Source organism: Actinia tenebrosa, unplaced genomic scaffold (genome assembly GCF_029948245.1).
Source record: "Actinia tenebrosa isolate PJP-AT-01 unplaced genomic scaffold, QUT_ActTen_1.0 PGA_scaffold4__44_contigs__length_22323623, whole genome shotgun sequence".
In the NCBI taxonomy this organism is placed as follows: domain Eukaryota; kingdom Metazoa; phylum Cnidaria; class Anthozoa; order Actiniaria; family Actiniidae; genus Actinia; species Actinia tenebrosa.
This window is the reverse complement of record NW_028292581.1, coordinates 14,358,270-14,372,325: the sequence shown is the minus strand read 5'-3', so window position 1 is coordinate 14,372,325 and position 14,056 is coordinate 14,358,270. Positions and strand designations below refer to the sequence as shown.

Genomic DNA, 14,056 nt, shown 5'->3' with positions numbered 1-14,056 from the left:
GAACGTGTTTACAAAATATTGAGCTTATTTAAAAATACGTAGAGCTATCCTTATGGCGAAAGGCCAAAAACCGTTTTTTCTACCCTGTCATCAGGAGTTAGGTGCACTTTGCCAAAATGGATCTAACCGCACAGAATCTTGCATTGAAAATAACGAAGGGAGGGGAGGGGCCGCTGTGAATCTTGAGAACCAAAAACTTGGTAACCTCGCTTATAGTGCCTAGTCCCCTACCGGTCGTGTCCACGGTGGCAAAGTTTTGATCAGAAGGAAAAGATTCCCATAGAAATCTTACAACAAGACTTGATTCCTCTGCCTTTGAACCAAAATCTTCCCTGAAAACAAGATGTATAAGGTTATTATTCTCATTGGAGGTCCCATGAAAGGTAAGCGATTGATTACCTTAGTTCTACGTTTTTCGATCCATTGGATGTTGGATTTGTCAGAAATGTTTATAGAATTTGAGGCTTATTTTATGATCATTGACTTTATTTTGTTCTCACGGTAAAATAAAAGAATTCCAAGCTGATGCTTTTGATTATTTTGTCTTGTAGGGACGCGATTTCGTCCTCTTTCTTTGGAGCTTCCAAAGCCGTTGTTCCCAGTTGGAGGATTTCCTATCATACATCACCACATCGAAGCTTGTAAACAGGTTGGTATTTGTTGTTTTAAATATCGAGATTTGCTGTACTATAACTTCAAACTTCATTCATAATAAATTATTAAATTACCCTTTCTTGATAGAAGATAGGATATAACTACGTTAAAAGTTTAGGCTTTACTGTTTTTCAATTTTTTCTTTTGAGGAGTTTTAATTTATCTGTTATTATATAAATTTTACTATGGAAGCTTCCTGCCTTGATGAAGTGACGTGGAACGTCTTGTCCAGTTACAAACTCTTGTTCCCAACAGACCTTTTAAGCTTCATATGGAAATTACCCATTTCAGATCACATGACATTCCCTTGAGAAGCATTGTAAGTTCTATTATGACAAACGAGTTAAAATATTATTACTATCACTCATAAATTTGGTTAATGCTTTTTTTTTTGTCTGAAGATCCCAGACTTAAGAGAAGTGATTTTGATAGGTTTCTATCAATCCAGTGAGCCACTATCCAAGTTTATTGCATCGGCACAGCAGGAGTTTGGAATAATAATAAGGTAAACTACTCACTGACAAACTAATCTACCATCATGATATGACTAATGCTCCATGAAGTCAAATACGAGGATTGGTAGCTCAGTGGTTAGAGCATGGCACCAGAATCGCAAGGGCACGGGTTCAAATCCCATTCAAGACTCAGAATTTTTTCTGAGTCTTTCAATTTGCAGCTGCATTAGTTGCTTCATATACTGCGAGGATCAGCTCAATTTGATATGATACGACTAGTCAGTTATATTGCATTAGGGTTTTTCTCCAAGTTCTCTGCATGTTTTTTTAGGAAATGATATGTGGTCAGAATGAGAAATTATTAGGGCTTTTTTGTATGACTGTGTGTGAAAAGCTCACAGCATGAACACAGTTATGACATGGCAAGGCTTGCACTAGACCAATCACATTACAAGATAAATATTTACTCTCCATCCAATCAAATACCTGAAACAGGGCATGAACATGGTGTGGACATGATCACTCTAAAGCCACAGCACTGCCTTAGTATACCAGATCAATCACAATGTGCAAGAAAAAAATCAGTCAATAAAAATTCTAGGAAACATGATCTCGGCAAGGCACACATATATGGTATCAAGCTAAATAGCTGTCTAAGATCATGTTAACACTTGGTTCCTGAACATGGTGCTCCAAAGCACAATTTGTGCCTTTCAATAAATGTTAGGAAATCTATGCTTTTGAATTACCCAGGGAAACTTCAGGGTCTGGTAATGACAGTGCCCAAGCACAAGATTGGGACCTTGTACACTTGGACTCAAAGTGCCCCATCATTCCATAGGGTACTCCAGGGTAAAAGAATTGGGCATGCTCATTGAAAATGTTCAAAAATATGTACCTTTAAAAGATACAAGAAATCATTTGAAAAGGGCATGGCTGGACATTTTCAACCCCTAGGAGATACTGACACAAAAATTACACGTATAAAATGTTCAAAATATTTAGTTCCTGAGTTCGAAGATGTGCCTGAGCTACAATGTATGCATAATTATTATTAATACAAAAAGCAATGGGCTCTTTCTTTTTCAATACCCTAAAATTCTAAACTTTATATTTTGACCCTAATTTGATATACCAAATAATTACGAATTCTTTCCCATAAGAGATACAACAAGCATGTACCCAATATTTTTGCCAAAGAGTCTCTCTATAAATATACAGGTACCCCCCTTCTGAGCCAATCACTTTAAGTACAAACACACTCTAAGAGTCCGTGGTATTTCGAGGGTAATATCCATGGTATCCCATTCCTTCCCTTCAGATACCTTCAAGAATATCAACCACTGGGTACCGTTGGCGGCATCTATCATTTTCGTGACCAGATATCATTTGGGAATCCAGAGGGACTGGTAGTGATCAATGCTGACATTAGTTGTGACTTTCCATTCAAAGAACTCCTAAAATTCTACAAGCAACATCCAGGGAAGCATGCTATTATGGCAACAGAGGTAAAAACATCAAAGATACAGTGACACTTTATCTTTCTAACTCCTCTTAGTTACGGTTGGTATGTCCCACAAGCTAGGGCTGAACCATGATTGGTTGTTTTTGGAGTATTATCAAAATGGCAAAGAAAGATTACACAATGGTTAAAGTTTGTTTTTGTTGTTGTTGTGTGCAGGCAAACAGAAAGCAGGCTCAAAACTATGGATGTCTTGTAGAAAAAGAAGATTGTCATGAGGTATATAATAGTCCTTTTTCTCATTCGGTAAATTATGTGTTTTATGACTACAGACTCATTTGTACGGGCTTAGCCTCGTTTAACAGCCAATCATTTGCAAAAGTCAACTGTAATATAAAGAATGTGCAAGTTCTACAATGCGAATGTTTTGAAATCCCAATTTTATGAATTAATTTGGTGGGTACCGATACATACCCCCCCCCCCCCCCCAGAGATCTATTCAAGTGCTCGATACTGGGGGTTGTAGTGGCAATTTCTATTCACAAATATGTTTTTTAGCATACATGCAGACAGACAGTCCATTCATTTCTGTGATTTGGCTTTGAGTTTTGGAGATATTTGGGGATAAAATCTAAGATTTCACTTCCAGAGGTGGTGGGTACCGAGTTTCACCACCCCTCCCCCCTAAACCGGGTCCCGTGAGATGACAATTGTTTTGCCCTCATCCATAATAAGTTATTATTATTTTTACAATAACTTTCTCGCGCGCTGATTGGGTTATTTTTTATCATCAATAAGAGGATAGACACATGAAGCTGAAGTCAACGTGTGAGTGCTCTTTCTGTTGGTTGTTTTGACCACTAAAAATGAGAAGTTTTTATCGTTTTTGAAATTGAAATTTAACAAATAGATATCAGTTTTTTATGTGTCTGTCCTCTTATTGACAATAAATTGCATCATCACATTGTCAGACAGACACATAAAAAACTGATGTCTATTTGAAACAGTAATGATGAAAAGGTAAATTATACACCGTGAAAAGATGAAAAAACTTACTGACGTTTCGGACGCTAGTCCTTCGTCGGAGTAAAAGAGAAAGAAGTCAGAAGAAAGAAGTTCTTTCTCTTTTACTCCGACGAAGGACTAGCGTCCCAAACGTCAGTAAGTTTTTTCATCTTTTCACGGTGTATAATTTACCTTTTCATCATTACTGTTTCATTAGAAACACCGACGCAGCTCACACTAGTTTTTAGCTAGTTATATCTTTTGATGTCTATTTGTTAAATTTCAATTTCACCTCTTACCTGACTGCATTCTTATACACAGGTAGTCCACTATGTTGAAAAACCTGAAACTTTTGTCAGTAATCTGATCAACTGTGGAGTATATGTCTTTTCACCAACTGAATTCTTCAAAACCATGAGTGAATTGATGAAGCAAAAGTTTGAGAATGCAAGGTTTGTATGTGCACATTTTTTATGAAATAGAGAACAGCTATGGGAATCAACGGTACTGTAGGGTAGCATTAGTGCACTTTCCTCTCACAATGATAATAATGATAATAATAATTATATTAATAATTATAATATTATAATAATAATATTATTAAAAAATTTTCTTTTTTATATATTTTAAGCACATAACTTCTAGGAGCATTTGACATACTCCTTTATAATACGAATTTCTGAATATAAAAATATAAAAAATTCTATATATAATCATAAAGTTAAAAAAATACATAATAATAATAATAAATTCTAATAATTCTGTTATAATAATTTAAATTTAAAAAGAGATACCATACAGTAATTAAAATTAAACAAAATATAATATATACAGTATATAATACAAAAATGCAACGATAAATATGAGTAGAATTGTTAAGTTTCTCCCTTGATTTGAGGGTTTTTTCTCCAGGCTTTAACAGTCTTCCTTTCTCCACAAACTATGTGTTAGCCATGCCCTGAATAAGATCAGCCAAGAGGTTGTTTCAGGGTTTGATCTGTGAGTTAGCCATGCCCTGACTTAGATCAGCCCAGAGGTTGTTTGAGGGTTTGATTTCTGAGTTCACAGTGCCCTGACTTAGATCAGCCCAGAGGTTGTTTGAGGGTTTGATCTCTGAGTTCACAGTGCCCTGACTTAGATCAGCCCAGAGGTTGTTTGAGGGTTTGATCTCTGAGTTCACGGTGCCCTGACTTAGATCAGCCCAGAGGTTGTTTCAGGGTTCTATCTGTGAGTTAGCCATGCCCTGACTTAGATCAGCCCAGAGGTGGTTTCAGGGTTTGATCTGTGAGTTAGCCATGCCCTGACTTAGATCAGCCCAGAGGTGGTTTCAGGGTTTGATCTGTGAGTTAGCCATGCTCTGACTTAGATCAGCCCAGAGGTTGTTTCAGGGTTTGATCTGTGAGTTAGTCATGCCCTGAATAAGATCAGCCCAGAGGCTGATTCAGGGTTTGATCTGTGAGTTAGCCGTGCCCTGACTTAGATCAGCCCAGAGGTTGTTAATTATTTAGTAGCATTCGGTATTTCCAGCTAACCAGCTAAGCTATATATTCTATATTTATTAGTTTTCATATTAATTTTTTTGATTGTTTTAGGAGTGATAACTATCAATCAGGTCCTGAGGTTCTACGAATGGGTGAAGACTTAATGACATACTTGGCCAACACTGGAGAACTGTTTGTATACAAGACAAATAACTTTTGGACAACAATCAAAAGTGCTGGGTTAGTTTCCTGTTGTGTTTTCATCCATTTGAATTATTTCAATTAACAGGGTGCAATATGGTTTAGCTTGAGTATAAACCATGACTCCGGCAAGCTACATGTAGATCACAGGTCATCAAAATGCTGCTACATTTGACACAGTCACTGCACTGTCAGCTCAGCACATCAAATCTATACTGTAAATTTTTGTGTGGGCTGTTGATGTAGATGACCTATACACCTCTCTACCTTAGGTCTAATCTTTTCCCATTTTAAACAATGTGCTGTTCTCTTGAGAATAAGATTCTTTGTTTGTGTGGTATCCATATTAATGTGTCTTCTCATGCACAGCATAAACAAAGAAATGACTCTCTAGGTAATGACATGTAACGTCTTGGGATGTCATACACTCAAGTGCAACAAAGAGTGCTTAGTTACAGTATTTCCCACTTTAACTGAGAATAGACAGAATAGACCTTTTTACTGATATGGCAGCCATCTTGAATTATATGCCGAGGGGGCAAATGTAAAAAATTTATAAAGCAGAGTGGTGGGGTTACATTTTAAAATAATTTGAAAGTGTTTAACATATTTTTTCAAGTGCCAGCAAATTCAATGGCTGTTTAGATGTGCTTCTCATTGTAAAGTATTGACCATTGTATTAAAAAAAACACCCTGACTGCTGTGCAGTCTATAAATTTGCCCCTTCAGCATCCCATAATGTCTTATTTAAAACAATAGAATTCAAGATGCCAGTTGTATTGGTAAGGATGTCTATTAAACCATTGTGTAAGAGTAGTTTCATGATGTTTAAAAAATCATTGTAACCAACAGGTCGGCTATATATGCAAACAGAAACTTCCTGGACTTGTACCATAGGTCCCATCCAGAAAGACTTGCCAAAAATGGCTATGGAAAACCAACTTTTATTGGTGAGTGTGTCAGCCTTCAGTCTAGCAGGCACTGGTTTGGACTGCATTGGGGTGTTGAATACAACAAGTGAATAAGAAGGAAACTTAAGCACTGCATAAAAAGATTTGGAACTGAACTGACGTTAGTACTTCATCACTGGGGTAGGGAGGGGGCACACTCCCCCCAATAATGGAGACCTCGTTAATCCCCAGCTGTCCTTTGTCAGAGTGAAAGAGGACTGACTGACTAGCATCCAAATTATCAGTAAACACAGCCTGTAGATACGAAATAAATCAGAGACCATTCTGTTACTTGGTATCAATCATCTTAATGATTCCCATGAACCAGAAACTCAAGGAGGTCGAAAAGTATAACAGCCATAAATTTCTTTTATTCTGTGCTAAACCTGCCCTATATAAGTATCTGCTTGCGTGTGATTCCTGGACTTTGGCATCACATCAGAAGAGTATCTTGGGTCTCTCCTGGATTCGAGAGTTTTTCTCAGACTCCTTAGTTAGCCCTTCAATTATTCATGTCATAATGTTTTTTTTTTTAGGTGATGTTTATGTGCACCCAAGCGCTGCTGTAGACACTTCTGCAGTCGTAAGTAAAACATTTCACTCAAGGGCGGATCGAGCCAAAATTTTAGGGGGGGGGGGGGGGCTGATTGAGTTTCTTCCATCAACACAACGAAAAACAATAAAGAAAGCATCTAATTCTTCAGTTTTGTTCTGTTTTGTTTTTTTCTGCTGAAGGGGGGCTTCAGACCCCTTTGCCCCCCGGATCCACCCCTGTCACTAACACATTCTAACTCATTTTCTAAACAACACCGGAAACAAATAGTTCTTTCTTTGAACAATAAATAGACATAATGTAGATGCAAGCACAGTTTTTCTGAGGGTCTTATGTTGTCACTATATTTCATTAGATGATTAGAGACCTTTAGGCCGGGTGACGAGTACATGTACAAGTTGTTAACTTTTGAAGATTGGCACATTTTGCTAGTCTACGTAGTTTGAACCTTTAGATTGTGACAAATCAAAAAATAAGTACGAATCAATGTTTACAACATGCACAGAACCAATTTTAAAACTCGTCAGATCTAAGGGTCACTATCGTTGCTGTGGTCGATTTTGATGGGTGGAGGCTAGTTGTGCTGGTCTAATGAGTTTTTTGAGAAGTTGTTGTTGTTGGTGTTTTAGCAATAGTTGTTCAGTGATCGTTGTTGCTTTGGTTGTTGTAGTAGGTGGTGTGGCTTTGAGGGAAGCATGGGTAGCCTTAGCAGTGAGTGTGCTCGCTCTCAGCAATGTGATCTGGGTTCACTTCTCAGATTCAGTGTTGTATGCAAGTAGAGTTGTTTTTTGCTTCTCCCTTGAGTTTTGAGGGTTTTCTTGGGTTTTTCCTCGCTTCGTAAACATCAACTTCCAAATTCTTATTCAATCTAACTGCATGCATGACCTGTTAGGCCAGCTTTCCGTCCACCATGGAGTGGTAAATCCGATTAGATTTAGATTTTTAGTGGCTATACTGTAGTCGTTGCAGTGGTTGTTATTACTCTGTTGTTCTTGTTGGTGATAGTGGTGATAATAGTTGTTGTGTGAATATTTTTATTTCAGGGATTAATGTTGAGAGGTTGTTATTGGCAATGTACTCGTTAGGTGTTGTTAGTGTCATTTCAAAATATTTACACTTTACACTTTGACCGTGAATGTTTATTATCTGTAGCTTGGTCCAAACGTGTCAGTTGGAAGTGGAGTTGTCATAGGACCCGGTGCAAGAATCAGAGAATCTATCATACTCGATGGAGCTGAACTTAAAGTAGGTTTTCATTGTATTTGTGATGTTTGTACAGTCTTATAATTCTATTTCATTCATCCATTCATCCATCCATTAATCCATTCCTTTCCATTTCATCCGTCCATCCATCTATCCATTCATTTATCTACATATCTATCAGTCCATCCATCCACCCATCCATTAATCCATTCCTTTCCATTTTATCCATGTATCTATCCCATTCACGCGTCCGTTCATCCTCCTCATCCACCATCCATCTGCCCATTTATCCATTCAATCCATTTCGTTCATCCATTCATCTCATTTCATCTGTCTATCCATTTATCCATGCATCTATCCCAATCACCCATCCCTTCATCTATTCCATCCACCATCCCATTTATTTCATTTTCACTTTTTTTAATTTCAAAAACAGGATCATTGTTGTGTTTTATATTCGATCATTGGTTGGAACTGTACCGTGGGCCAGTGGTCAAGGGTCGAAGGTCATCGATGCGATCCCAACCCCAATGATCAATTCGCAAGACCTGATGGGGAATCACTATTCGGTATTGATGGAAAGCTAACGCCTTCAGTAACCATATTAGGTGAGCTGGTTGTTTGACTCTTTTCTTATTAATAAATTAATAAATTGATCTTTCATTTATATGTCATTCATTATTGATGTATTTAAATGGTATATTCATTCGTCCATCCATCCATCTTTTCACAACATATCACGTAAATAACACGTTCTGATTGGCCGACAGCTGCTCTCGTGGTTCCACTTGAGTTTTGAACCTCTTAAGACGTTATCTTTGATCAATAAGAGGACAGACAATGGAAATCTATGAGCGATTTGTTAAATCCATTCATCCATTCATCCATTTATCTATCCATCCATTCATCCATTCATCCATCCATGGATCCATTCATCTATTCATCCATTCATCCATTTATCAATCCATCCATCCATCCATCCATCCATCCATCCATCCATCCATCCATCCATCCATCCATCCATCCATCCATCCATCCATCCATCCATTTACATATGTACACTATGTACACTATTTTGCAGAATCAGTTCAATTTCAATGTTGATGAGTAGTTACTCGAAAGAGTCATACTTTAGTATATTACGACGGAAGTCCAAAAAGTTTGAGGTTCTAAAAGTATCCGGCAGTGCATTCCATAAAGTAGCAGCTAAATAAGAAAAAGAGTGAAGGCCATATGTAGTTGTTTTAGGTTTAGGGAGAGACAGAATGTAGTTACCGCGTAAATTATAGGAAGTAGACCGGAAAGTAAACATACTGTTTAGATATCCTGGGTAGTGAGAAAAAAATAGACTTTTGTACAATATGATTAAGAAATTCTGAAGGCGTCTAACTTGTAGAGATTTTAGGTTGACCTTCTCAAGTAATAAATCATATGAAGAATCATAATCTTGTAAAAGGAACCTTAATATTCGCTTGTTTAAAGCTTCCATTTTGCTGGCATTGCGCGCACCGCAAAAATGCCACACCGACGAGCAGTAATGAAAATGCGGCAAAATGAAAGCCTTATACAGCTTTATTAGAGTGTCCCTTGAGATAAGTTTTCCAAATCTTAACATAACATTAAACTGATTGTTGATCTTTTTGCAAATGGCGGAGATGTGATTGTCAAAGGAGAGCTTATTGTCTATATTCATTCCAAAAATGTCCAGAGAATCTTTCACAGGGAATGAGAATTTGTGGTCAGTTTTTCCCAAAATCAGCGCTTGGTGCTTGGTTTCATTGCGTTCACCTTATACCATGTGTTTGCTTTAGCTACTTCACTACATAAACAGTGTTCAAGTTCTGCTGGATCAGTGCCTGAACAGTATACTTGATGATCGTCCGCATATGCATTTAACTTGGCTTCTGTGACGTGGAAAAACAAATCGTTTATGAATATGTTGAATAGCATTGGTCCTAAGACGCTACCCTGAGGAACTCCACGGCCAACGCCCTCCCAGCTAGAGAAAGTGTCTCCTATCTTCACCCTCTGCTGTCTCCCAGTGAGATAGTCTTTCAGAAGCGCACAACTTCTCTCACCAACACCATACGCTTTTAGTTTAGTCAACAATAAATCATGCTGGATAACGTCAAACGCTTTAGATAGGTCCATCGACATCACCGCAACTAGCTCCCCCTTATCGCGCATTGCCCTCCAATCTTCTGTCAAGCGTAACAAAGCTGTTTCGCAGCTATATAGCTTTCTATAAGAGCTTATTAGGTCAGACAAGATCGCGCGATAAAAGTCCTGCATCTGTACCGCCAACAGCCTTTCATACACATTATTGAGCACGACAAGGACTGTGACGGGTCTGTAGTTGACCTTCATAAACTCGTCGTCCTTTTTATACAATGGTGTCACCTGTCCTTTCTTCCAACCACTCGGATAAACACCTTGGTCAATCGACGAATTCAAAATGCTTGCAATAGGTTTAGCTATCACAGCCGCCAAATCCTTTACAAGTCTAGGTGTCATCATGTCATAGCCACACGATTTACGACAATTGATCTCTAATAGCAGCTTCTCGACTTGCACTTGATTTGTGCGCTGGAATTCAAAACTCGTGTTGCCATTATGTTGTTGGATCGCTATAATGCTTGGATGGTTGACGAAATTCTTTCCGTACTCCTCTTCAGTCACCGCCCCCACGCTCTCTGTGATCTTAATAAAATGTTCATTTAAAAGTTCAGCAATTTCACGCTTTTCACTTATGACTTTGTTGTTCTCCTCTAGGATTATGTCATTTGCTTGTTTCGCTTTAGTGCATAGGAAAGGCCGATACGTATTCCAGAACTCCCTTGGGTTTTCCGGTTCCGTAGATTTTTTCGCAAAATGTTCTTTGATAGCCTTCCGTCTTAACGATGTGCATTTATTTCGCTGAATTTTGTATTGATCGTAATTCGCGTCTGTGCGGTCCTTGCTGAACTTTTTCCAGAGCTTGTTTCTATGCCTTATAGCCTTGCGCCACTGCTCTGTCATGTAAGGAACCTGGTTTCCCCTGATAACTGTTTGTTTAAGAGGTGCGTGCTCATCTAAAATACCAGTGTAAAGTTGTTCGAAGGCGTAAAGTTTATCATCCGCATCGTCAAAAACATCTACTATAGAAAATGGTACCGTTTGCAAATCTTGCATAAATTTTTCTTGATAAAGTTCTTGAGACTTCGAAAACATATTTTTCGAGAGCGCGATCTTGGAGCCGTTGCCCGTAAAATGGTGTATACTAAAGAATGATCGCTTATTTGCGTATCAACTACATCTGATGTCAGAGCCTTTTTCTTGGAATTTGTCAAGATCAAATCTAGCAGCGTTTCGGATGTGTGTGTCTTACGAGTTGCCTTTGTGATTAGACAGTCAAGATCAAAAATATCCATTAGATCCAGAAGACAACGTCCTTCTCGAGGGGGTTTGTCGGGATCTAAGAGGTCCGCATTGAAATCCCCGGCGTAAAATACAGTATCGCTTAGTGCAGAAACAGCTTCAAAGAGAAGTGTAAGCTCCTCCGTCCATTGTGTTTTGGGAAACGAAGGAGGTCTATAAATGCCAACGACAACAAGCCAAGTTTTGCCCAGTTTAATCTTGAGTACAATTGATTCGGTTCTAAACCGAGACCAACGTTCCGGAGATAGACCACTGAGTTGTTGGACCCTCACAAAGTAGATATCACTTCTCACGTAAATCATGAGTCCTCCTCCGCCGGCCTTTCTATCGTTTCGACACAAACGATAACCGTCGATTTGAAACTGACTATCAGGAAAACTCTCTTCAATCTTGGTCTCAGAAATCACAAGGATATCAAGCTTGCCAGAGAGCAGCCAGGTCTTTACTTCATGGAACTTGAAACCGCCAATGCTGTTTGCATTTACGTGTCCGATCTTGAGATTCTTTCGGTATTTTTTTGCTATTTCGTCAAATTCGTCCCAGACTGAGTTTGCGTCTTCTGCCCCGGATTCAGAGCCCAGAATCGAACTGTTGCTAGAATTTAGGCTTGCGTCGGCGAAAGGAACCCGATGATTTCGAGCTACTACCCATTCACATTCCGTACAAATCCTTCTAGTTGACTGAGGCCCTGGGTTTGTGCTTACATCGCCACAGAGTCGAAGGTACTCGCAGTTACTGTAGTAAGATGCCCTCGACTTCGCATATCTTGTTCGGCCCTTCGTTGTGAAAAATTTGCTTGAAATACTTCCTGAGATCCATACACTGCTTCTGGTCTGTCCAAGAAAACATTCTCCCGTATTTACATAGACAGTACGTTGGTTTTCAAGTACCAGTAAACTCGATAAAACGTAAAAATATCCTAAGAGTGGGAGCACTCCCAAAACGTGACCGGTCGCCATGACAGATACTCGTCACACTATTGACTCGTCACATTTATTGTGCTGGATAGCTTGAAATGGAGACTTCGCTTTCCTGAAGGAGATATTATGTGAAAGTATAGTATGACTATTAGTATATTATCGATGAGAAAAGACATTCTTGGTCTAACTGGCGAAAACGCAGTCATGGTTCTACTTGTTGTTACTTGTAAGACAGCCATCCCTCCATCCATTTATTCATTCATTCATTCATTCAATATTTTTATCTATTTTTTTATTTATTTATTTTTTATTTTCCAGGTCGCAATGTGTCCATAGGCCCAGAACTCGTCGTGTTAAACTCTATCGTTCTGCCTCACAAAGAACTCAACCAATGCTACAAAAACGAAATCATCCTCTAAACCTAGCTAGTTAGAATTAATTACGCACAATCTCTCGCGGCCTTAATCATAAATGTAAATATCATTTTTGGCATGATTTGTCGGCCAAAATAGCAAACAGGGGTCGCCTGAGGCTCGACCTGTTTCAAGCTGAAACAATTCACAATTTGAAAGTGAGAGAAAGAAAAGTATACCTTTTTAATGAATATTTCTGTGACCTCTAAAGCTTTTAGATACCTAGGTCATGACTTCTTTCACCACAAAAAAAATGTGCAACTGAAGTTGTCTTGGTCGCAGAAATTCTGAAAAGCGTATGAAATTACAGTAATAGAATAGGAAAAAAAATACGGGGTAGAAGAGGAAGTATTAATTATAGACGCTTTCATCATGATGTGCTAAGCAGTATGGGATTTCTAATCAATGCCAAAGGCGCCAATTTTTTGTAAGATATCCCATGATGCACTTGAGTTTAAAGTTGTGACGTATTTCCGGTCCAAAGTTTTTTGATCTGAAGCTTTCAGGTTTTTCTTTGTTACTTTGAAAATATTAGCAGAATGAATTTGGGATCCGAAAGGTATTATGACATGGGAAAATGCATGCTTGCCGCACATTACTAGTCTGTTTCTTGTATTAATTCAGGGGACTTAAAATAATTTTTATCGTTGTTTTTACTTTTGACTCGCAGTCACTAGGTATCTTACCTTTTTTCGAATGAATGACGAATAGGACATTATAAAAATGGTTCAAATAAATAATATTTTTTCTGAAAATATTACATTTGTTTGTTTGTTTGTTTGTTTTACCTAAAGAACTGGAATTATTTGATATCCTAATTCTAACCAAAAGAGCTTGGAAGAAAAGTGTCTTTGCATTGTGGGGTTTCGCCGGCTATGTTTCGATTGCACTACTGTACTATTGCAGTCCTTCAAGCGGGCATAGTTACTAATACACCGATCCTGCATTCATTGTTCATCCTCCCTAGTTACTGTTGCTACGTCAGACAAGCTAAAAATGGGTTTTTGATATACAGCATGGAACAACTAGACAGCAATAGCCCCTTTCACAGTTTACTGCGCCATCTTGAAAGGTAGCCATGCCTTTGCATCGAAGCAAGACGAACGGGTGAGATTGCAATGATAGAGAACTTTTTATAACACCTTGAACAAATTGCTCGAATGTCGGTGTGATTGTTCGCATGTCGGTGTGTCCATCATTGCAAGCTCACCATTCGTCTTGGGTTCGTGAGCTAAAAATAAAACATTTGTTGTGATTGGATGGCGCCTCAAAAATGTTTGACTCCCTTGTTTATATAGAGATCTGTGATTTGGATAGTTATAAAAAAATTAAAGATCTCTTG

At 38.4% G+C, this 14,056-nt stretch overlaps 2 protein-coding genes across 2 annotated transcripts; one reads left to right on the top strand and one right to left on the bottom strand.

The window, feature by feature from the left end:
* Positions 1–237: 237 nt before the first annotated feature.
* LOC116288117 (mannose-1-phosphate guanylyltransferase regulatory subunit alpha-B) lies at positions 238–13,471 on the top strand. The gene is made up of 12 exons (XM_031694858.2): positions 238–383; positions 552–649; positions 1,056–1,159; positions 2,431–2,617; positions 2,791–2,850; positions 3,898–4,028; positions 5,169–5,297; positions 6,111–6,208; positions 6,745–6,791; positions 7,914–8,006; positions 8,401–8,572; positions 12,620–13,471. The coding sequence occupies exons 1-12, from the start codon at positions 344–346 to the stop codon at positions 12,718–12,720; spliced, it is 1,260 nt and encodes a 419-aa protein (XP_031550718.1). The 5' UTR covers positions 238–343; the 3' UTR covers positions 12,721–13,471.
* Positions 9,720–12,340, bottom strand: LOC148907169 (uncharacterized). Its single transcript, XM_089036405.1, has 2 exons — positions 11,332–12,340; positions 9,720–11,101 (listed from the first exon to the last, which is right to left on the bottom strand). Exons 1-2 carry the CDS (start codon positions 12,338–12,340, stop codon positions 9,720–9,722), a joined length of 2,391 nt encoding a protein of 796 aa, XP_088892531.1.
* Positions 13,472–14,056: the final 585 nt, after the last annotated feature.